The following is a 24,387-nucleotide window of genomic DNA, read 5'->3' as shown; positions in this document are numbered from 1 at the left end:
AATGGTTCAAAGTGGCTTATGAATACACAGGAGACACTAATCCACCTTCCACAGTATTTGCCACCTGAAAGATGGCACAGAGCGAGCAGGAACAGGGATAGTAACACAGACAAGGATCCTTCAGCATCTTCTCGAACCCTTCCTGCAGCACATCCAGCCTTCAGAAATGACTGTGCTGCTCCCAAACACAGCCATGCCATCAGCATGAAGGCAGAGCCTTGAAAGCTCAGCCAGCTCGTTATTTATATTACAGTAGTGTACAAAGGCTCCAACTGGGATTAGGGCACTGCACTAACACAGAAGATAGATCATCCCAGGGTTAAAGGATTTATAGCATAAAGGAAACATGGCATTCCCACCTTCCTGGGAGCTGGGCAGTAAGCACAGAGACAGTGGAAGTCAATGTCTTCTGCTGTTGTAACACTTTCAGAGTTTGCAGGGAGACTGTCTAATGGTTATTAAAACTAGAATAGCAGTTCCCTAAATAACTGGGAAGCTGCTCTGTGGCCGAGATGAGATGGAACTGCATCTCCCACTTTCCTGTTTGCTGCAAAGACCATCCTTGGACTTGATCACAAGCCCCGTGTGGGCTCCAGAGCCACAAAACGAGGACTAAAATGAAGGGGGATGCCAGTAGGGGGATGCTGGGCACCCCGTCCCAGCAGGGCACGGGCTGGCGCCGAGGCTGAGATGCTGGTGGTGCCTGGCAGCACACCTGCTTTGCAGCAAAAACGGTAAATGAATTCCTGGCCCCAAAGGGGAGGTGAAAGCGCTGCCAGCCTGGGCAGAAGAAGCTGGACATGTTGCCCTGGGTGGGGGCCCGGGGTCGCAGTTCAGAGAGGAAGCTGTAGCCCCCTGCAAAGCTGCACTGGGAGCTCCCTGCCAATAAATGATGGTGTGTACAATGGCAGGGAGCATTTAAATAGTCCGTCTTAGTGGCAGCTTCACTGGGTCCCACGGGGTTGCACAGGAAGATTTCTCATCTTCCTGATTTTTTACTGTATAAGCCCATTGCTCTAGTCAAATTTGAGCCGCCCTGACAAAGGTCTTTTCAGGGGAGGCGAATGCCTCCTGCAGCACCTCAGCCACCGAGAAGCAGAGGAGGGGACCCGCAGAGGTGACCCCCAGCCGCCCACTCAGGACGGTAGGGGAGGTGGGAGTGGGGCTCGAACCCACGACCTCGCCTCTCCGGAGCCGCGGCCAGTCGCTGCCGCGCCACAGCGGCAGCACGGCGCCGCCCCGCTGCCGTGAGGGGGCCGGGCCGCTAGGGGGCGCCATGACCCGCCGGCGCGGCCCCGTGACCCGCCGGCGCGGCCCGGCCGCTCCCGCTGTGCCGTCGCCGTGCTCCGGCCGGGCCGAGCCTAGCTGAGCCGAGCCTAGTCCAGCCCAGCCGAGCCGCCCCGCCACGATGTGGCTGGGGCCCGAAGAGGTGCTGCTGGCCGGCGCGCTGTGGGTGACGGAGCGGGCCAATCCCTTCTTCTTGCTCCAGCGCCGGCGGGGACACGGCAAAGGGGGCGGCCTCACGGGTGAGGCGCGGCGGGGCTGAGGGGAGGCTCCGGCCCGGCTCGGCTCGGCACGGCCGCCTCGGCGCAGCGCGGGGGGCACCTGCTGCCCTGCCCCCGCGGGGCCCGGCCCGGCTCGGGGGGGGCTGAGGGGCCGCCCCAGGGTCGCGCCGCGGGTCCCGGCGGGGCGGGGCGGGAGCTGCCCGCGGCGGGGTGCCGGGCTGGGGGGACCCGGGCCGGGGGGTTGCGGGGGCAGGCCCCGGGGCGTGCGACCCCCGCTGTCACCGGGCCTGGCCCCCGCAGGCGGTGGGAGCCATGGGCGGGGGGCTCTGCGGCCGGCGAGGGGGAATAACTGTAACGGGGGCGCCGGGGTGATCCTCCTCCCTTGTCAAAAATGGCTTCTTCATACTCGTGTTGCCATGGATTGTTGAAGTATTTCCTTTGTATCTTTTGTGTGTGTGTGTTTTTTCAAGATCCAGGGGATGAAAGTAAGACGTTGTTTTTAAAGAATATCTCTGTGAAAGTTGTGCTGTGCTTGGGCGGGGGGAGAGGTCGGGTGGGTGCACCCCAACAAAAACCGCGCCTGACAGCCGCGTTTGGTGGCAGAAACCGTTAAAACAACGTACCGGTGACCGAGGCACAATGTTAACAAGAAGAAATCCCCTTCCTTTAAAACACCCATTTATGTGCAAAATGCTTATGCAGTTATGCAAGTAACAAAAATGTGCTTTTTACAATTGAGAATTACGCGCAGCCGGTTTCATGTATTAGCCCTGTTAACCAAATAAATAGACTAACAAGAGAAATGGCGCAGCCGATAAACATCCGTAGCATATTTAATCTTTTCACAATGTTCAGTTCAATTTTGAGTTACTGTTTTGTGTAACATAAACTTACTTGTGTAGTTTTGCATGTAGGCATACAATTGTATTCTGGAGGTTCCCAGGTTTTTACAAGAAGAAATGATGGCTGGTGCTATTCTGGAAACATCTAAGCTGATCTCTTCTTAAACGGTTGAAGCTTTGAGCCAGGTTACTTCTTGAGCTAGTTTAGCTCGGCGAGGGAGTCTTCTTCAGAGCTCCTATGTGTTAAAAGCCACGTGTCCTCCTTATGGAGCTGTACAACTACAAGTTGATGTTTTAGAGTTAGAATGTAGATATTCAGCCAAGCTGGAAAGGCATTTAAGTTGCTGTCATACTCACGTTCTTCAACATGTCCTGTTACCCGTCCGTATGTCAATATTTGACATGTTCGGGATTGCTGTAGGAAGTATTCAGAATGACTTTTAAATCCATATTCTGTCTAAAACTGTACACAAGAAACCTGGAGCCAAAACTGAGATCCTGCTATGCTGGATACGTACGTATTTGTTTTAAGGACTACCAGATGAGCTTGCTATGGATGGCATTTCTCTTGAAGTATGATCAGTGGTATATTCCTAATGTATTACTTGCTTTTGGATAGCTGAGAGAGAGGGGAGGAAGTAGCATGATTCATGATAATGAGATATGGGTGAGTACATTTTGCTCAGACTTACCCAAACCACAGGGAGGAGAGCAGGGCGTTGAGCCTGGGCCTCCCAGATAGCGATCCAGAGGAGCAACCATGCTCCGTCTCCAAGTTCTAATGTTAGAAAACTTTTAATCATGAGGATGTTGCAAAATTAATTTGCATTAAAGATGCTCATAGTATATTATCTAGAATAGCAAAGCAAAATATCATCTTATATATTTGATTTATCTAGTAAATAGACTTAATTGAAATAAATGGATTTGCTTTACAAAGTCTGGTGGCTGCCAGCATTTATTCTGGAATTGCCTGCTTTTTTATTTAACATCATATAAAAATATTTTAACTTCTGTATTACCAAATTTTGGTTCTCTGACTTCTTTCTTTGTTTAATCACAATACTTTTAGAAACATCACTGAAACCTGTGAGTACCAGTTTTCTAGAACTATTTCATTCCATTTGGGATGAGTTATCTTACCTACTGTTTGCATAGGTGATGCTGAAAGATACAGCGTTGAAAACTCTTCTGTGTTTTAGTTTAGTAGGCTTAAAATCACTGTTAGCAACAGAAACCCCACAGAGGAAAATACATTTCACTTTTATTAGAAACTCTCCTAGAAAGGCGGAGGATCAGAACTAGGTTTAGTAGACCTTTAACTGCTATCTAAACTTTATCCATTACCAGTGGGATTGGCTGTAGCTGGTCTGTAGGTAGTTTGCTTGCGGTGACTGGATGTGTGTCTTCCATCACAGCAGACGTGATAATGAACATTGGCATTTTTCTGTTGTGTTGATCCAGTATTTTTACTTAACCCAATTCTTCAATGTGGTGTTACATTGTTTTAATTTTTCTCTCTCTTTGCCTCCTAGGCCTTCTCGTGGGGACGCTAGACGTGGTTTTAGATTCCAGTGCCAGGGTTGCCCCGTACCGTATTCTGCACCAGACTCAGGACTCTCAAGTGTATTGGGCAGTGGCGTGCGGTACGTATTGATGTGGCTCTTGTCAGGGGCTGGGTTTGTGTTACTCTATCCTCTGGTTCAGATGATCAGTTATCCCACATAGGAGTATTCTGTGACTGCTCAGGAAACTTTCTAGAGCTTGTGGTGGGGTAGTGGAAGATGCCAGAAATGACAGAACTTCTCAGTGTTGTTTGAACTGTAGCTTAGGAACTTAAGGCTCTGTAAAAGCTTCCATTTATGCAGATGTTATGAAATTTCTTTCTTCCAAGGTGTATCTGTTTGCAAGGTCACAGTGAGATTGTTCAGAGAATAAAACTGATGATAAGAGTGTCGTGGGACAACGAGTGTTGTGTTAAAACCCACGTACCAGGAACATGGTACAAGATGGGAGCATGTATGGTCATTCAAGGCACCAAGCACTGTCTGGGGAATCTCTTTACTGTCTTGATCCAATTTTTTTTTCTGCTATTTCTGGCCTGTAATAGATATATAGATATACTATCTCTGTAAAATATATTACAGTGATTTTTTTAAAAAAACATCAAGAATCCTTGGTCTCTTACTTGAGAAGTGTAATTGCTGTATTAGAATATCATGGTATAACCTTCTAATATCTGGTGGTGAACCCTGATTAAGGCTTTAGGTCCTCCTGGTTGCTAAAGAGAAAATATGTCCAGATGCATTTGTTAGACAAACTTTGTTTATAATAAGAATCCTTACTTCTCACTTTGTGGTTGAGCCATAAAATCTGAGTACAAAGTAACCATCTGCAAAGCCCACAGATGTTGATGTCTTGGTTTGTCTGTTCCCATCTTCTCCCCAGGCAACCAATGCAATATTCTCCCTCACAGAGCTACTTAAATTCTGCAGGAGACAGAAGTCACTGTGTTTCACAGAAACTCAGTTTCCCTTTTGAGGAGGGAGGAGGCAGACAGACAGAAAACAAAATGGCACGCCAGAAACTGCATAGAAAAAAGCAGAATATTTAGTGGCCACTTACGGTGAAAATCTGATATTTTATAGTATCTTGACACTCAATGAGTGTGTTATTTTTTTACAATTTCAGGAGTGTTTAGTTGGTATCCTCTGTATCTCAGTTACTTTTAAATAAGGCATCATGGTAAAATGAGATGGACTATATAACAACGGAGTGGAGTTTGATAAATTATTATACTGGACTAAATATATTGTCTTCATCCAAAGTATTTTTTTAATCATATCTGGTTCTCATTTTACTGTCAGAGTAAGAGTATTGGTATTCACTTGTATTTATAAAATGTATATGGCTCTCTAGTTGAAAAATGCATGTATTTATTTACAATTTATCATGTGTAAGTACCAGTGGGCAGCATTCTGGTCACACGCGCAGCTTCAGCCTTTCAGCACTTTGTTCTTACAACTCTCTTTGTAGGAATTGCAGAATTTTACCCTTTCATGTATGTCATTCTAATGTTCTTAGAAAGACATCAATTAGTGAGGCCTGGCTTATTTTAGCAATTGGTCTGCTGTCATTTGGTGAGAGATGCAGCTCATGGAGCAAAACAGAACACAGACTTTATTCCCCTGCCATTGTCGCTGGTCCTGTGCGTTTTTTCCACAGAGCATCCTATAATTGATAATTCTGTGCCCTTAAAATCAGCCACTTTGTATTACTCAAAATCAGTTATGCTTTAAAACATTGTCAGATGGCTAGGATAGATGTCAAGTAAACTTCGACACAGAGGCAAAACTAAAAGTATTTGTTGTCTAATGCATTGGGCTGTACACGCATACTCAAATTCGTAGCCCTGCAGTCCTCTGAGACAAGACAGTTACTTGCGTCTAGTTTTTGGTTTCAGGTCCTGGAGTTATTTTTGCGTATGAAACCACAGATTAGCTGGCGTTGGGTTTTGTGGTTAAGTATCCAACTACAAATACATGAAGACTATTTCATTGCCGAAGCTGCCTCTTAAAAAAGAAGGTCAGGTAAAGCAGTGGTTTAGGGAACTGCTTGTGCTGTCTGCTGCTTTCTTTTTCCATCATTAACCGCGTGGAGGGATCCAAAGTACTCACAGAGAAATCGAGTAGTGGGACTCATGCCGTTAGCATTTTTAGATATCCTACTGCTTTTGTATGAAACTTCAGAAGATTAATTTACTGGAATATGGCAAAGAGAAACTTAAAAATGTCTTTCATTTAAACAGATTTCTTTTTGTCTGCTTTTAACGATGTTTATCTTGTTAAAAAACCAAAATGCTGTTTTTATTTCTTCTGCTTTTTTTTCTGTCTACAAGAGAATATGGTGATAGCCGTTGACAGAAGGAGATCTTGTAGTAAACACAAATCTTTGAAATTATTAATGGCAATTAACTAAGGCACCTTTCTAGAGAAAACTTCTTTAAATTGGTTATGCGGTGAAGCTTATCCTTTGTGAACTCTTGTGGACTGTATGGTTAAAGGCAGCTAACATCTAAGTTTTTCTGAGACATCTTTAAGAAAGCAAAGAACTTTCCAACATGAATATTTTGGTTGCTTTTTGTTTGGTATTGTATGCTCTCTGCTGACCATTGCCCATGGGAAACGGAACCTCTTTGTAGGTGTAAAAACCTCAGTTCTGAAATTTCAAGGTTCTTCTGAAAGTTCATTATTTTTGTTCTAGAATACCAGGAAAAGAATACTGCATGTCTGGAACATAAGAATCTTATTTGTCTGGGGAAAAAAAAGCTGTGTTTGGTGTGCACTGGCAAATAGGATGATCTGTTGGTAGTGTGCTGATTATCCTTGGTGGTAGTGGAGACATTTGATTAGAAACATAGTGTTGGTGTACATAAAATGTCCTTGACATGTATACAGCTGATGTGTTTGGTTTGTCCTGGTTACTGTTCGGTAATTATTAGTTTCCTGCTGTGAACTTGGAGGAGAAAAGACCTTGTTCTAATTTCTTTTTTCTTTGCTATTCTCATCATCTTTCACCCTTTCAATTAGGATCATCTCGTAAAGAGATCACAAAGCATTGGGAATGGCTGGAGAATAACTTACTGCAGACTCTATCCATCTTTGATAATGAAGAAGATATCACCACCTTTGTCAAGGGCAAGATACATGTAAGCGACATGTTTCCCTGAAGGACTTCCAGATCCTGAGAAAGAATGGGGAGGTGGTTTTAAGGACTTTTTACCATTGGGAGGGAGGGAGCAAGAGCTCCATTGCAAAACTTCTCTCTGCTCCCTTTTCAGACATACATACATTTGGAATTGCCACGGAATGCATGCGGTATTATCAGCATCATGTTACAGTCATAACACTGGACAAATATATTTGGGGGGGAAAAGCTTATGAGCAGTAGATCTCAAGGAACAGCCTGCTTCGGATGCTCCTACTAATTAAAATATAATACCTCTTTAAAATCCTTGCTGATTATACCTTTAACGCAGAGACAATGTTTAACGAGGGTTCATGTAGCAACAAATACAGGAGAGAAAATTCTAGTTTGCAAGCAATGTACTTGCCCTGCCACAATGGTCTAAAAGGCATCTAGATTGTAAAGGAGCTGCACCCCAACGTCCACTGACTTCCTAGTCAGACAGGCGTCTCTGCTTGTTGTGCAGTTAACACACTAAAGATTGCCAGCCCACAAATTCTCCAGAGTAGACACTTATAAATACAGGGTATTTTTATTGAACAGCAGCAGTTTGAGTCTTTTCCAGTACTCTAGTCAGATTCTTTGTATTTTCTCTGTGTGCGTCTGTGTGTGAGAGAGATTGTGGTCATTTGTTTTCCCTCTGGCCAGTCAAGATCTGACAGACTGCTGAGTTCTGCCCTTCCTGGCAGATGATGATCTTCCTGTTGAAGAAGAATGTTTGCAAATGAAATAGATATCAGTTCTCCTGCAGGGTGTTCAAAGTGTTAACCAGGCCAGCTGTGAGAAGCTCAAATGTTAAACATTAATGCTTGCTGCACGCCTTCAGGAGTAGACCCCAGATTGTAGACTCCCCGACTATCTGACTGCTTTTTCTACATGCCTTTGCTATTTCTCTAATGTGACAGGAGAAATGAGAACTGCTGTGTCGTGTTTCTTCTTTCTGTCTTCCGGATTGCTGCTGTGACCTTTTGCTGTATATTATGTCTGTCAGCAGGCATGTTCCCTTCCATTTCTTCTCTTTCTCCTCCCATGTCCTTTCAGGGAATTATTGCTGAAGAGAACAAGAATGAGCAGCCCCAGAGTGAAGAGGATCCAGGTAAATTCAAAGAGGCTGAACTGAAGATGCGGAAGCAGTTTGGGATGCCCGAGGTGGAGAAGTTGGTCAATTACTACTCCTGCAGCTATTGGAAGGGACGGGTACCCAGGCAGGGTTGGCTCTACCTCACTGTCAATCACCTCTGTTTCTACTCCTTCCTGCTGGGCAAAGAGGGTGAGTTGTAAGCCTGCTAGTTGTTTTTCTGCCATTTCCCATCATCTTTTTGATGCCATTGATCTTCAATGTGAACTTTTTTTTTAAGCTGACAGTTTTTTTCCTTTTAGGAATCTTTTGAGCTCTAGCTCAATGCGTAGATCAGTCCTTGCACTCGTAGGCACTTCAGTGATGTTTAGACTGAATGCCTGATTCACTTTTCAAAACATTTCTCAAGTTGTACAAGTACACCTGATGTTTTGCTTCAACTGGATTAGAGAACCAAGCAATATTTTTACCTTGGTGAGTTTTATTTGGAACCACTGTCAGGACCCAGTATTTACAAAGCTTGAACTCCTGAGTCCAAAGCTAATTTGCTGTAAAGAAAGAATAAAAACTTGAGTAATTTAGTTGAAAGCATGTACTGGATGAGAGTGAGTCCTTTTGGAAGTACATTATTTCTAGTCTAGTTAATCCCAAAGATTATTTCCAAGTATTTTTGGAGAACACAGTAAAAGTATGAAGAAAACAATTGTCCGTGTGTAAGAGGGGGAAAATGCTGCTACAGTGAGAGCTTACTTGCTGCTTGAGTTTAATTTCTGTTTGTTTGTTGTTTTGCCTCAAATTGTGATAGCAGGTTTTTTATTTTTTTTTCCCAGTGACACTGGTGATCCAGTGGGTGGATGTAACCCAGCTAGAAAAAAATGCTACACTGCTGTTCCCCGAGTGCATTAAAGTAAGCACAAGGGACAGTGAACTTTATTTTTCCATGTTTCTCAACATCAATGAGACATTCAAGCTGATGGAGCAGCTGGCTAACATTGCTATGCGGCAGCTATTGGATAATGAGAGCTTCCTACAGGACAAGTCCCTCCCAAAGCCCAGGAAGCCTCTTAAGAACATCTCTGCATTAAAAAGGTATATGTTTCCAGCAGTGAGAAGACAAGACAGATAACAGGATTGTGCTAATTAATCTGCATAACTGTGTAGCTCCCAGGTGCCACTGTGGTTTTCTCACTCTTGGGGCTGCATCACTTATTTCAGTCATTAGCCCTCTGCCTGTTCTTTCTTTTTTTTTTTTCCATCCCAAATTGGTACTGAATTCACACACACCCTCATGTCTTTCTCATGCATGACTAGGCACTGACAGAAGGAAGTTTCAACTAGAAACTGTTGAAAATCTGTTTAAAAAAAAAAAGTATGAAAGAAGAATATTATCAGCTCTTCTGTCTGAAGTTTAAGATATATAAAAAGTAATATACATTTGTATTGTAATAAATCCTCCTGCTGGGGACTGTCTGTGCAGTTTCAGAATCTCATGTAACATTTAAGTTTTGCAGATGCACTTGCATATTTTATCTTGTATTGCAGGACATACCTTGTCAGTGAAGCACATCTGAAGGCTGAAAGAAGAGTCAGATAAGGGGTGGCATCTCAGTTAGAGAAATGAATACTAAGAATACACAGCACAGTCTGAAGACTGTGATTGGAATGAATGCTTAACATTAGTGGTTGAATGGGTTTTTCATGTGAGAAAAAACCTCTCAGGACTACTCGTTACCTTTCCCCAGAGACCTGGATGCTCGAGCCAAAAATGAATGCTACCGTGCCACTTTCCGATTACCCAAGGATGAATGCCTGGATGGACATACAGACTGTACCCTGTGGACACCATTCAACAAGATGCATATTCCTGGCCAGATGTTTGTTTCCAACAATTATATCTGTTTTGCCAGCAAGGCAGAGGAGGCCTGTCATCTCATCATTCCTCTCAGGGAGGTGGGGATTTCTTAGCTGTATATTAAGACTACAGGCCTTTCTTGTCTTCTGTGTGCTTCTAGCTTTTGTGCAGAGCTTTATAGATAATGGAGAATCTGCTAGATCCAAATGGCCCTTGTCTTTGTCTTCTAGGTGACAATAGTCGAGAAAGCAGATAGTTCCAGTGTCTTGCCCAGCCCTCTGTCCATCAGCACTAGAAGTAAAATGACCTTCTTCTTTGCCAATCTGAAAGACCGAGATTTCTTGGTACAGAGGATCTCTGACTTTTTGCAGAGAACGCCATCCAAGAAACCATGCAGCAGCGACAGGGAATGGAAGTGGAATTTGACTGATCCTGCTTGCGAGGTACTAAGGGAATAGCTGGGAAGGAGCATTTGTCAACTTTCAGACTAATGCTCCTCACAGTGTGTTAACAGTGCTCCTTACCAGCAAATGATGTCTCTTGTAAGACAAAAAGCAAAGGAGGGAGGCCGCCTGAGCTCAGATGCTTTATGTTCTATTGTTCAGGAGGTTCCAGAATTGCCTTCCAGCAGCCCACTTGCAGTTAGCCCCAACTCTGCTCTCAGCAGCCGACCTGTCAACTTCTGTGCGGGGGAAGTGCCAACAGCCTCGCAGGGACTACTCAAACTCTTCAGAAGAAATTCCGAGGAGCTCTTGGGGCCCAAAGGGGTAAATAATAATTTAACTTAAAACACTTAACTCTAAATAGTTTGTAGTAGGTTGAAGATTTCCTGTCCTGCTCTAAGACTCTGAAAATGCATTTTACCCCTGGTCAGTCCTGCCCTATCACCGCTGCGTCTGCCACAACGATAGCGCTGCCTAGATGTAACCTGACCGTCAGCTTACTTTATCAGTACAGAGCTACCTGAGATACTTGACTAGAGGCTGAGAAATTAGTGTTACTGTGCTTCTGGGATGTAAATTCATGTCTGTGAAGAACTACTTTTCTTCAGATCAAGAAAGCAGAGAACTGGTATCTCTGCTTGCTATTTAATAGTCTTAGACTATGGTTCTGCTTGCATTTATGTAGAGATTTGCAGTGTAATGCCATTGCAGAGCCCTTGTTAGTGTTGTAAAGACTTGACTTTAAGCAAGGTCAGAACTGATTCAGAAGAGTGTAGATTAGCATACACCCTTTCATTCAGCAGGAAGAAGAAAGGCTTTAAATGTCACAATGCATTCTCATGTGAAGTGTAGGCCTGAGTATACCCAGAAATCACCTGTCCTACAAACATAAAAATGCATCAGTCTCTTAAAATGGCCGTATTTGTTCCTGTGTGAAGGCAAAGGAGAAGATGAAGGAAGAGTCTTGGAACATCCATTTCTTTGAATACGGGCGAGGGATGTGTATGTATCGCACTGCGAAGACTAGGGAGCTGGTGCAAAAAGGAATCCCAGAGAATCTTCGTGGAGAGCTGTGGCTCCTTTTCTCAGGTAGGAGGTTGTGCTGGATACTTTGACAGCTAGCAGTAATAAGCTTTTTGCACATCTCAAAGGAAAAGGTATAAATCTTAGCTCATTTCAGAAGAAATTAATCACAAGTTAACATCAACTGAATGATACTTCATGGTGTTTTTGACGAATATGCAGTGATCCCATTCCTGAGGTGGCTTTCTTTATGAGTGTAGTAGCTCTTTGGCCTTCTTTGTCTGTGTTTCAGTGTTGGGACCTAGACTCTAGCATGATGATTTAAGAATGAGTTTATTACTATGATATCTATTTGTAGTTGATGAGTTCATGTAGTGCTTCCTGGCTGCCTCTTCTCTGAAACTGCAGGCATAAAATCTGTATTCCAAAGCTCAAGGTGAAACAGTATTTGTTTGTTTTTACAGGGGCTTGGAATGAGATGGTGACTCATCCTGGTTACTATGCAGATCTTGTGGAAAAGTCAATGGGAAAGTACAATCTTGCTACAGAGGAAATAGAGAGAGATCTGCACCGTTCTATGCCAGAACATCCTGCCTTCCAGAATGAGTTGGGAATTGCTGCCCTCCGGAGAGTCTTAACAGCTTATGCATTCAGAAATCCAACAATTGGGTACTGTCAGGTAAGAAAGAAGCCTTAGACTTGTTAGTCCTACACAGTGACCAGAATCGACTTGGACTTTTTCTGCAGTTTTTTGTTCAGTTTCAAGCTTTTCCTTCATGCTGTCCCTGTGGTGGTGTGAGAGTATGAAAGAAGTGCTAATGTTGCAAGATCTTTTAACTGTCCTTTGGATACAGCATTTAAATAGACGTTGCATGTTTCTGATAGGTGTAGTGACAGAGTATAGGTGTAATGACAGAGTCTTTTACCAGTTTTCCTGCTAGAGCTTTCCCTCGTTCAGCAAAAACATCTGGTTTCATTAAAAAGAATATAAGTGATTAAAAAGAATAATAAGTGATGATGCACATGGGCAGTGTATTGAAAACAAAGCCAGTTGCTGATTTGTGAAAGCTCAGTGGAAATGCAGATTCATTTTGTGTATTGCTCTGGTATTCGAGGTTCTCATTATGTTGTTCTGTTATGACCAAATTGTTACAAAGCTTTTTATAAAATCTTTGAAAATTACGCTTGGTCACCTTGATTAACGGAAGTGCTTGACAAAAAGTAGTTATATTATTTGCTACCTCACAAACAGGAACTGAAAAAGGAAGGTAAATTGGCTCGTGGTCATTTATTGACTCAGATACTAGTAAAAGCTGGAAATAGATGTGACTTTCAGTGACAGTTTTGCTGTATTCATGCTTTTTAACTTTAGCTGGTCTGTAATGACAGAGCTTTCGTGAACATCTTCATGTTTCTCTCCTATATCTGCATACTTAACTCTGCTGGCTCGCAGGCCATGAACATCGTTACATCAGTACTGTTGCTATACTGCAATGAAGAAGAGGCTTTCTGGCTCCTAGTGGCTTTATGTGAGCGGATGTTGCCAGATTACTACAACACAAGAGTAGTTGGTGAGTCTTTTGTCAAATTCATGCTGGAGCCTGGATTTCCAGCTAGAGTTGCACCAGCGTCTCTCAGGAACATTTTGTTGTTCAGAATGAATTAAATGTGATGCATTTTAAAGATCATGAAGCACAACCCTGTTCCCTTTAAAGTTGCAGGTGTATGATGGAGACGTAGGAAGAGACACTGCAGGCTACCAAGGTAGTACTACTACCTTGTAGTAACAAGGAAGATGAAGTCACTAAAAGTTGGTAGCAGGAGGGACCATTAGCAGTAAGGAGGCATATCTAGAAGAAAATTATTGGGTTATTTTTTACCCATCTGAATGATGTATTAAATCTTTGGAATAGGCTCGCAGGAAAGGTTAGTGAAAGTACCACTTCATGAGCTTTTAAAGTTGGTCCGTATAAAAGAGAATAGTTTTATATAAATACCATAATACCAGTAATCCTTCACCCCTCCTTTCAGGGGAAATGCATAGATCAATGAGAGATTCTGTTTCTGCATGCTCTGCAATGTAGGAGTAACCTCTATCTAAGTGTGTTGTTTTTACTGAGAACAGGGAACAAATCTAGATAAATGTGTTAATTTTAGTTCTGATGTTAAGAGGCTTATATAAAATTAAAGTAAACTTACACTATTTTGTTTAATAATTGATTAGCTTGCCTATATGATTCCACGAGGGTATAGTACCATGATAACACTAATTTGAGTTCTACCGTTTTTCTTGTTTTGGGTTTTTTTTTCCCAGGCGCATTGGTGGACCAAGGCATCTTTGAAGAACTTACACGAGAGTATCTTCCACAGCTGTCAGAAAAGATGCAGGACCTGGGAGTGATTTCCACCATATCCCTTTCCTGGTTTCTCACTCTCTTTCTCAGTGTCATGCCCTTTGAGAGTGCCGTGGTCATTGTCGACTGTTTTTTCTATGAGGGAATCAAGTTCATCTTGCAGGTGTCATTGGCCATACTTGATGCCAACGTGGAGAAGTTGTTACAGTGCTGTGATGAAGGTGAAGCCATGACTATTCTGGGCAGGTACTGTTCATTGTTATTTATTTATAACTGAAAAGTCATGGTACAACAGCTGAAATGAATTTTTGGCTCGAGTATGAAGGGATCCCATATTTGTGGAATTGTTTGCTTTGCAGCATAATGCATTCCTGTTTCTCAGTTTGAATTTGAACTCCAAAGGGTTGTTTATCAAAAATTGATAGAATTCTGATTTAAGAACAGATCCTGTCAGGAATCGCATTCTAGAAACATAAAACTTGATCAAGCAGATATCTCTAATAAAGTCTAATAAATGTAAGGTTTTCGGTTTGAAATGTGAATCTCTATGTGAAGAAAGATCTTCAGGTTACTACTTGAAGCCCACTTTAAAAACAGGAGATGCCCCAAAAATAGGGTGAAAATCAAGTTTACTTCAGATACATTGAGGGTGGCATTGCAGGTTAGCTGGGAACAATTAAATTTTCCCATGTGTTTAGATAAATGATACAAACAATTTGGGAATAATAAGTTTAGAATATTACTTTTTTTCCTGGACACTAATCCTGGAGTCTTGCGTGTGTTCTGTTTTTCCCCACAGATACTTGGACAATGTAGTTAACAGACAGAGCGTGTCTCCCCCTATTCCCCACTTGCATGCCTTATTGACAAGTGGAGATGACCCGCCACTTGAAATTGACATCTTTGAACTCATCAAAACATCCTATGAGGTAAGGTTCTGGCTTAGTTTTTGCCCAAGAGATTTTTCTCTACTAACATCCAGTTTTCTACTTTGCGCAGCCTGAATTTGAACAGTGTTTATAGCTTGAAGTGCTCGAGGAGAGCAGGCCCAAGACATTAAACCTCCTGTTTGATATGAGAAGAGCCTAACACCATTGGCTGTTGTGGATTACAAAGAGTCTCCCCACCGCCAGTGGAGACTAAAATTAAGACTGCAAATAAGTAAAAATTACAGACCAAAGATTTCTTCCTGCTTTGCCAAAAAAGCCTCCATTCTTACTTGTATGTGAGGATTGTCAGTGCTAGGGAGTTGGGGAGGGAAATTTGGGGTAAAAATTGTGAGGTATACTGCAGAAACATGGAAGCATCCCAGTTCATGTGCACAGGAATCCTGTTCTGGCATCCACATTATAGTAATAGAAGGGTGACCCTGAGAATGGTGCCAATGCTGTTGAAATACCTCAGCGCTGGTGGAGGTGTACCTCATTATTTGTACCGAGAACAAACTCATAAGAGATTTGTATCTGAATGATGAAAAGAACACAGGCAAGAGAACTGCTGCTTGACAGTCTTCTGTGCTATGCTGTGGTAAATGTGGATTAATTTCCCGTTTTATCTCCTGTTCTTCATCCTGTCCCCATCCAGCTGCATACAGTCAGGCAGCTGTCAATTTGCTGTGTATTCTGTTTTGGTTCTTTAAATCTGCCACCTCTGTCTGTTCTCAGTTTCTTTTATAGAAGATTGTCACTAAATTCATCTCACTTGGGTGACCTAGTCAGTAGAAAAGCTTTGTTAACTTTGGTGTTTCTAGCTGAACCTCATATTAAAAACAGGGCTGGAAGGAATAACAACCTGTCTATTCTCTTATCTCTGCCACAGTACAGGATCTGTATTTCTGTCAGTCCTGACAGATGCTTTTTCAGCTGTTCTTTAGAAACCTCTGATGCTGGATTTCTTATGAATTCCGAATGACTTCTCTTGCAGGACAGGGGTGAATAGGGAATAGAGCTCAAGTTTTTTCTCATCTTTTGCTGCTGGTAAAAGGCTTCTAGGGATTTTAGATCATCTCTGAGGGGATAGATAGTATGCTTGGTAAAGAACATTTAACTGGACAGGGGTTGTTCTTTCTTTAGGAGATGATGTTGACCTGGTCTGCTTCCTTTCTTGTAGAAATTTAGCAATTTGAAGGCAGATGACATTGAACAAATGCGTTTTAAACAAAGACTGAAAGTGATCCAGTCTCTGGAGGATACAGCCAAGAAGAGTGTGGTATGTGCATCCCAGATCGAATGAGCTACCAAATGGCATATTAATGGAATGTGTTTTGCTGTAAGCATCTAGAAAGTTTGCCCTGTGGCAGACCCAGTTTTAAGTGACTTAAAGAATTGCAGTTAATGTGAAAAAATGGATTTACTGGTTAGAGTAATGGATTTTCAGTTTTCTTTTTCACATGGTCCCAGTTAATCTAATAAAATGGATTGAAGTGCTAAGGCGTGATCGAATGAGATATTTGGCACAGAGGGAGATAAAAATCAGTGGTAGGTCTTGTAGTAGTCTCTCCACTGCCTGGTGCTATCTGTTTTACTACTTGCCTAGAATCTTTGAGAGAAGCCAGCTAGCAGATAATTATTTTCCTGCCATTTAGAGAGTATGATAGCATGCTAGGGAATTTTACAAAAGGGCTCATGGCCAAAGGGGAGTATCCACATCTACTGCAATTATCTCCCATGTCCTAGGTGGAGAACCTCATACACATGTTTCTTTCACTGATGTTTTTCAATGCGTCTAAGTCAAACATCTGAAGATAAAAACAAGAGGGAGGGGCAACACAGACTGCAGAGTCAGGTCTGCACAAACAGGAAATAAGCACACTAATTTTTTCTAGCTGCTCAAAATGTCGGCAGTTTCTGCTTGACTGGAAGCTGTCTTCCTGACCTGTAATCCATAGCAACAGGAGGTATTGGAGTGGTTATGTTTTCTCTCCTGTCCTGTGTCATATCTCCTTGCCCTTGTTCTCTTCTGTGTTACACAGATTTTTTAGTGAGTCATATTTAATTTTTCTAGCTTTGAAATAAATTGTTCACTCTCTTTTCTCCCTAACCATAGGTCCGAGCTGTGTCTAGTGACATTGGTTTCTCTATTGAAGAACTAGAGGAGCTGTATGTAGTGTTCAAGGTAAGAAGCAAGACTGAGGAAGAATGTGTTCTGACACAGAACAAATACCAAAATAAAGTGAAAGGAAATAATGACTTTGCTTTGATTCTTAGACCAACCTATCAGAAACAGATGGTGCATTCTGTTACACATGGTTATTCATGGTGCCAGTCAGACTGGCCCTATTGCTATCCGTTTTGTTTTGTTTTTTTTTTTTTTTCCAAAGATGGCCAAAACACATTCATAGTATTTGAATTACACTTATTCAGAAAGAGGTCATGGAATCAATGGAAAGGAGTGTCACATAGCACTTAGAACAGGGAGCTAGGATTGACTGTACCTCCATTTTTATTTTCAAGTTTGCCATTGATTTGCCCTGTAATTGTGACAAAATTACTTAAGTGTTTTTACCCAACTGCATTTACCAAAGTCACTGCCAACTTAGTTGCACTGTGCTGTAGACTCAGAGAGGCTTAGTTCTAAAACCTGAATGTTCCTTTGCAGTAAAGCCTGAGTGTCATTTCATTCAAACCTGAAGTCATGTTTTTTGTATTTTTCATTTAAAATTGTTCTTTGTGCTTTTCGTGAAATCCCTGTGTCTTCCTCCATTTCATATTATTTTGTAGCGAAGTAATGCTAGAAATAATGGGGGAGGTAGTGTGTCCTGAAATGTCTCTTTTCTGCTTACTCAGTGCTATTCTTGAGCTATAACAAAGTCTCCATTCCTGTGAATTGTTGTAGCATAGTATAATCTGACCTATTAATCCTTTCCCTCCAAAGGCAAAGTATCTGATGAGCTGCTACTGGGGAAATAATCGTGCTGCAGCTGCCCGCCGAGATCAGAGTTTACCCTACCTGGAGCAGTATCGCATAGACATGGAGCAGTTCAAAGACCTGTTCATCAGTTTGACCCCCTGGTCCTGTGGCGCGCATACGCCTGTGCTAGCAGCACGTTTGTTCCGTCTTCTGGATGAGAACAGGGATTCTCTCATTAACTTCAAGGAGTTTGTGACAGGGATGAGTAAGTGGTGTTTTTGGAGATGATGGAATATTGCAAAAATTGTTTCTGTCCTTTTCCAAGCAGAGAGCTAAAAGGAGACAGTGATGTTTGCACTGTCATAAGGGGAGGATGACAGCATTACCAGAAGCCTCAGACAGAACAAAAGATGCCTTTTTGCTGCAAGGGAGTCTCCTGTTTTGGGAAGTGATAGGTGGCAAACCAGCAAGATGCAGCTTTGCTCTAGATTTCTTTACTACTGCTTCTGCGCCCGGCTTTGTGCAGTTAGCATTTTCTCATTGCATGTGAACTCATTCTGTTTTGAGCCTGTGGGCAGAGGGTGATTTTTTATCCTAAGTGCTATTTCTCTTCACCCTTTTTTTTTTTTTCTTTGCAGGTGGAATGTACCATGGTGACCTCACTGAAAAACTCAAAGTACTTTACAAACTGCATCTGCCTCCCGGTGAGTGATTGCTTTCCTATATTGCTACTATTGAGCATGGTCTGTTCTGACATGTAATTGAAAAGGGATGCCTCATGAATTTTGCTAATGAAGTGGGTAACACTGCTGTTCAATTAGCTTAGAGGTCTTAATGTTTCCTTCTCTGTAAATACAGCTCTGAATCCAGAGGAGACAGAGTCTGCTTTGGAGGCCACAAGTTATTTCACGGAGGATGTTACAACAGAAGGTAATAACAACACTGCTGATTTTACCTCTCAGTTTAGTCATCAGTTGCAGCACAAATTCATGTGCTATGAGTAGTGATTTTTTGCAAGGCATGGTCTCATGGTGGCAGTTTAAAATTGCCAGTGTGTTTGAGTTCGCTGTCTTTGTTGCATGATGGGAAAGAAGTTTGGAGCTTAAACTGCTCAGCACCCATTTCATGCAGGACACAGCACCCTCTGAAGTACAATTAGACTGCTGAGGAGGAGCAGTGTGCTTTTACCAGCCCGTCTCCCACCGTGATTTAGGTTTTTCATGCAAGTCTTATTGTCTCTCTTCTTGTTTTTGTTTCCTTCTCTCTGTCTATCTATGACTGGCCTTTTCTTCTGTTCTATCTGGGATATTGTCCCCTCAACCCCTTTTTCTGCTGCTCAAGTATCTCCTTTTGTCTCAGAGCTGGATTTCTGCCTGCACTGTGAGTCTCAAGGTTAGTCCATGGATTATGTGCATGCACTGAGCATGGCTATAATGCTGATATCCTCTGCCAGCACAAATGTGCTATTTTAAATACTGTGAAGTTGTTGCTGCTGCCCTGTCTCATGACACTCCCACTATGAATAAAGTGCTATAAGTAGTTAGATACCTTTCAGTATATTCTACCTATTGTGTTTCAACCTTGGTCAAACTAGGTTTTGTCCGGCTTCTTTCAGGGGAGTTATCTCACCCTAGAAACTGGTGGGGGAAAATATGCTCAGAGCAGAGGGTGGGGGGTGCTGGGCTTGCTGGCCTGGGTAGATGATACCTGTGCCGCCTCCACAGGCTTCTAATTTAAAAGAGTAAGGATGCATGCCATGGAATTGTAGAACTGTTAGTAGACTAATATACTGCATTTCTTAAAATACAATTTTAGGGATTGTCAAATAGGAGGTCAAAGTATGCTATTTGTGCTAAATGTTTACCAAATTATAATAATGCTCAAAGAAAATCTGAGTGAGTAAGTAGTTGTGCTGTTTGGTGCTAGATGACTGACTTAACAGTCTGAGTTGAGCCAAGATTTCCTATAGTCTAGTGATGATATAAGGAACCAGAAGCAAAGTTCATGAAGTTAGACTCTGCAAATTACTCCCAAAGTGTCAGTTCAGTCAGTGAATAATGGTGAATGTAGATATTAGTCACATATGTGCTCAGTAGTGGTTTGGGCTTTTTCCATTCATTATCTTGCATTGGATAATTGAACTACTTTGTCTTTAAGCCATCATATTGCTTAGCTGTCTTCCATATCTGTGTTTCACCCGTTTCTTTTAAGAGTTCTGCCCTCTACCTCAGCTCTTCAACCCACCTTTTCAGTGTGGCTTTTCATCCAGTACATCACATCAACTTCTTGCTTCCCTCCTGATCTGTTCACTCCTCCAAACATGATGTGGGAGTGTGAGATTTAACTTCTATTAAATATATTCTTGTATGATTTTAATTTGTATATGAGTTGTCTTATGTTCTTCATGTGTTGTTGAAAATCAGCTATTAATCATTCTTTCATAATTCCATAATTTTTTAGAAACCCAAGAAGATAAAGGAAGGAGAAATGAGAACGGTCCAGAAAAAGGTAATTTCATCATAAATAGACCACATTCTAGTCTTGTCTCTCTCATATTATGAACTGTTCATTGTCCTTTGCTTTATCAAGGGGACCTCTCAGAGTGTCCCTTGTGGACAGAGGTAGAGTGATATGTGAGACAGGAAATAAATATCTCTTATGCCTTACTGCTCTGACTCTTTTACATACCAAGATCATAACATTTGTAAATCATGTTTGGCAAGTTGTCAACTCATAGAGTTCATTTATGAGAAGTCAAGCTTATGCAGCAATGTTAAAATTTTTGCTCTACTGAGCTGGATCAGATAAACCAGCAGAAAACAATGCAGCCTTCCTGGTAGATGCTTTCCTGAACTGTCAATAAAACCTACTTCCAGCATGATTTTTGCTGGCACAGCATTCGCTTTTTAAGTCTGAAATTATTAACCACCTGACAGTAGTGGCTTGGTCTTGCCTTGCAGAGGAGAAAGGTACCAGTCCACAGGACTATAAATACTACCTAAGAATGTGGGCCAAGGAAAAAGAGGCCAAGAAAGAAACCATTAAAGATCTCCCCAAAATGAGCCAGGTAAGAAGTGAATGTGAAGGTTTCCAGTTAGGTGACTAACAGGTTACTGCGGAATTCAGCACAGCCATTTTGCCAGCATGCCCAGTCCTTGCCTGTAGATGGCCCTGCTGTTCTGGCCTGGTGAGCTTCAGAAGCCTTTCATTCCACATGTTTGTGCTGAATTCCTCAGGGGCATAGACAAACTGCTTTGTTTCCACCAACCAAATGTATTTGATTCTCTCTGCCTCCCAGACCAATTTCTCCTGTAAGATCTGTGATCTGTGTTTTCCCTCCAGAGTAATATGTTTCAACTTTGCCATCAGTCATATAAACTTGTTTGGCTCTTTTGGTTTTGCATTGCCTCCAGTTACAGCTGCTTGCTAGAGAGCAAAGAATGTGGTTACAGGAAAGAGAGTCTGATAACTGGTGTGATCTTTTCTGTCTCTAATTTCTTTGATGGGTGCTACTTAAACCAGTTTGGAAATGCTTAAAAGCTGACCACAAAAGAGTAGCAGGACAGAAGTAAAACTTTAGGTTTTCTCAGATGTGCGTATCTGAGTACTCTGTTCGTATGTCAGCAAAAAAACCTCACCACTATAAAATTGCTAGCTGTGTCTCACTTTAGCTGCTACTGCAGAGAGAGAAGAGTTTGCCTGCATTGGACTGTTCTGAATCAGTATGGTAAGCTGCCACTTACTTGGTGGGGAGGCAGATAAGCGGGGAGTCAGTCAAGATGGTGCCTGTTGCTTCATCTCAAGGAGTGGCTGGACAATGCTCTTAGTCATGTGGTTTTCCTTCAGGTAGTCCTGCGAGGAGCAGGGAGTTGGTCTCGATGATCCTTATGGGTCCCTTCCAACCTGAGATACTCTATAATTCTATGGTCTGCCACTGTCAACTTTTTTCAGCCTGAAGTATGATTTTTTTTTTGTCTTTGTCTTTTAAAGGAACAATTTATAGAGTTATGCAAGACCCTTTACAACATGTTCAGTGAGGACCCTGTGGAGCAAGAGCTGTACCATGCAATTGCCACTGTAGCCAGTCTCCTCCTGCGAATTGGGGAGGTTGGGAAGAAATTTTCCAACAGGCCTGTGAGGAAGTCTGAGGACTGCAAAGCAAACAATACCCAAGATCCAGTGAGCGAAGAGGAGTCGCCAACGTCTGAACAGAGTCAGAATTCAGCAGTGGAGCAGCAACCCCAAGCTGACCATGAGGACAAAACCTGTGGAGATGCTCAGCCTGAAAAAACACAGCAGGAGATCCAAACTCTAGGAGATGGGTCAGGGGAAGGACAAGGCTCTCCTTTACAGCTGCTATCAGATGATGAAACCAAAGATGATATGTCCATGTCTTCCTACTCCATGGTCAGCACAGGCTCCCTGCAGTGTGAAGACATTGCGGATGACACGGTCCTGGTTGGTTGTGAAGGCAGTAGTTCAGCTGCCAGGTATGGTAGTACCATCGACACTGACTGGTCTATCTCCTTTGAGCAGATCTTGGCTTCCATGCTGACGGAAACGGCCCTTGTAAACTACTTTGAGAAAAAGGTCAACATTCTGCAAAAGATCAAAGATCAGAAGAAGGTAGAGAGGCAGTTCAGTTCATCCAGTGACTATGAACTTTCCTCCGTGTCAGGGTGAACTCAAGAAAGCAGGAATTGTCTTTGGATGAAACAGGGAGATAATGTGGCAGATGGCAGGATGGTTTGGTATTTTGTGTTTGGGCTATTTTTTTGTTTAATCAGAGACCAGTAACTACACAATTGCAATAGATTCCAATCGATAAGGGGCTTCTGACAGTGACTGTGTTGTGTAGGTGCTGCTTTGGCTATTCTGGCTGACAGAATTAGATTTACATTCTCAAGAGCCGTTAGAACCTAATAGCCCCTGACATATAGGATTACCACCATAAATTATGCATGTCTGCCTTTTGCTATCTTTTATTTTAATGAAGTTTTATTTCAGACAGTAACTGCTCCTTGCCTGCCCTTGTTTGCTCTAGGCTCCTGGGTAACTTGCACAGCAGACGCAGCCTGGCTTGAAACCACGTTCACCTCTGGCTGCCAATCTGAGAGCTAACGCAGTGTAGTCAAGTGCTATAGGACCCTGACCTATAAATAGTCTTGTAAGTTCTTCAGTGCTGTTCTGTGACTCAGCAGCTATAATGCAAATGTGCCCCACTGCTCCCAGCACCCTGAGGTCTAAACATGGACATATCTCAGATCTGCAGGTTTCTTTCAGATGTGATTTGGCATTGACATAGCGTATGACCACCGTTTTTTCCCCTCCTTCAGCATTCAGGAGTTTTCAGACAAACCTGGTTTTCTAGTATTTGCTTTTCTAATTCTTTGAAAGCCATTGTTTTCAGGTGGTCTGGGAAGCCACAAGCTCCTTGACTTCAGTGCAGAAGTAATATTAAGTCAATCAGTGGGCTCATGGTGGTTATAATGAGGGAATAAGTTCCTAAATTAGAAGTCGGTGAATCAGCCTCAGTGTTACAGAGCAACAGCACGCTGGTCTGCTGGACTTTCCCTGTTGGTACAGAAAACATTCATTGTTTCTTGCTGATTCTCTGTTTTAACTGGCTTGTGATGGGTCTAGTGTTTAGGAGGATCCCTAGGAATACTGTGATCGGTCAGCCCTCACAAATACTTGGGGCAGGAAGATGAGCAGGAGTTTTGTGCTGCCTGCAGCTGCTCGGTGTGTCCTTTCTGAATATCTCCTGTACAGAGAGTCTGGCAATGGTTGTGTTCTTAGAAACTACTATATGTCAAAGGGCATTTTTACTTAAAGAGGAAGAATTCAAAGCAGTGTGGCCCTCTGCCATCAGCCCATTCTGGGAAACCTCAATAGACCAGATTTCTTTCCAGTTAGAGACAAAATAACTGGGAGACTGAGTGACTGCTCTTTTAAATCAATGAAGACCAGAAGAAACTAAGACTTAGTCTTCTGGTAGTAGGGCATGCACTCCAAGGAAGGAGAATTAATGCTGTTCCTACAGATAAATTCATCTCAGTGTGCAGGCACCTGCCTTGCAGGGACGGAGCAGGAGGTGCTGCTGCTCGGCGAGAGCAGACCCTGCACTGAAGGCAAGGTTTGGTACAGCTTTTGGCTGGCGTTTGGAACCTAAGGATGGGAAGGACGGGGATGGTTGGATGTTCCCATTTAACACTACCTGGTGTGCTACTCAGTGTTAATTCCTCCTTGTGACATTCTTTATGTATTCACAGGTGGTACATATTTGTTATTTCTCTGCCTCCTCTGTCCTGTGTCACTTGGAGAGCAGCCATTAGTAAAACTGCTTTTACTAATTATTCAGTAATTTATTGTAATTTTTTAAAAAGTACAAACAATACATGTGATTTTACACTGTCTGTCTTAATATGTCATGTACTCAATAAATGAACCAGAACTGTGACTGCCTTTTATTTCTCTGAGCTTATGGAAGATTGCTCATTCTTCGTCCATGGCAGTTATCTAAAAGAGCAGACTTGGTGAGACTGAGGGTGACTTTTTTCCTTTTTTCTTCTGTTTGTTTTTTTTTTTCCTTAGGTTTTTTTTCTTTTCTATGTATTTTTTTTTCCTTTGGGGTTTTTTTTTCCTTTCCTCCCCCTTCCCTCCCCTTTTTACCTCCCCCCCCCGCCTTGTTTTCC

At 42.5% G+C, this 24,387-nt stretch overlaps 1 protein-coding gene across 2 annotated transcripts; it reads left to right on the top strand.

Annotated features, from left to right (window-relative positions):
- The first annotated feature begins 1,282 nt into the window (after positions 1-1,282).
- TBC1D9B (TBC1 domain family member 9B) lies at positions 1,283-24,171 on the top strand. Of its 2 annotated transcripts, XM_064458451.1 has the most exons (22): positions 1,283-1,526; positions 3,883-3,993; positions 6,937-7,055; positions 8,135-8,363; positions 9,002-9,260; positions 9,914-10,121; positions 10,254-10,466; positions 10,629-10,790; positions 11,405-11,555; positions 11,954-12,168; positions 12,943-13,060; positions 13,804-14,089; positions 14,643-14,772; positions 15,953-16,051; positions 16,889-16,957; positions 17,717-17,957; positions 18,331-18,396; positions 18,551-18,622; positions 19,034-19,084; positions 20,153-20,200; positions 20,653-20,759; positions 21,683-24,171. In XM_064458451.1, the coding sequence occupies exons 1-22, from the start codon at positions 1,409-1,411 to the stop codon at positions 22,373-22,375; spliced, it is 3,765 nt and encodes a 1,254-aa protein (XP_064314521.1). In that variant the 5' UTR covers positions 1,283-1,408; the 3' UTR covers positions 22,376-24,171. The 2 variants fall into 2 exon arrangements, with proteins under 2 accessions (XP_064314521.1, XP_064314522.1); XM_064458452.1 differs by lacking the exon at positions 19,034-19,084 and having other exon boundaries at positions 1,284-1,526.
- Positions 24,172-24,387: the final 216 nt, after the last annotated feature.

The sequence above is a fragment of the Phalacrocorax carbo genome, chromosome 8 (assembly GCF_963921805.1).
Source record: "Phalacrocorax carbo chromosome 8, bPhaCar2.1, whole genome shotgun sequence".
In the NCBI taxonomy this organism is placed as follows: Eukaryota; Metazoa; Chordata; class Aves; order Suliformes; family Phalacrocoracidae; genus Phalacrocorax; species Phalacrocorax carbo.
The sequence above is the reverse complement of the archived record's forward strand: the minus strand, read 5'-3'. Positions and strand labels throughout refer to the sequence as shown.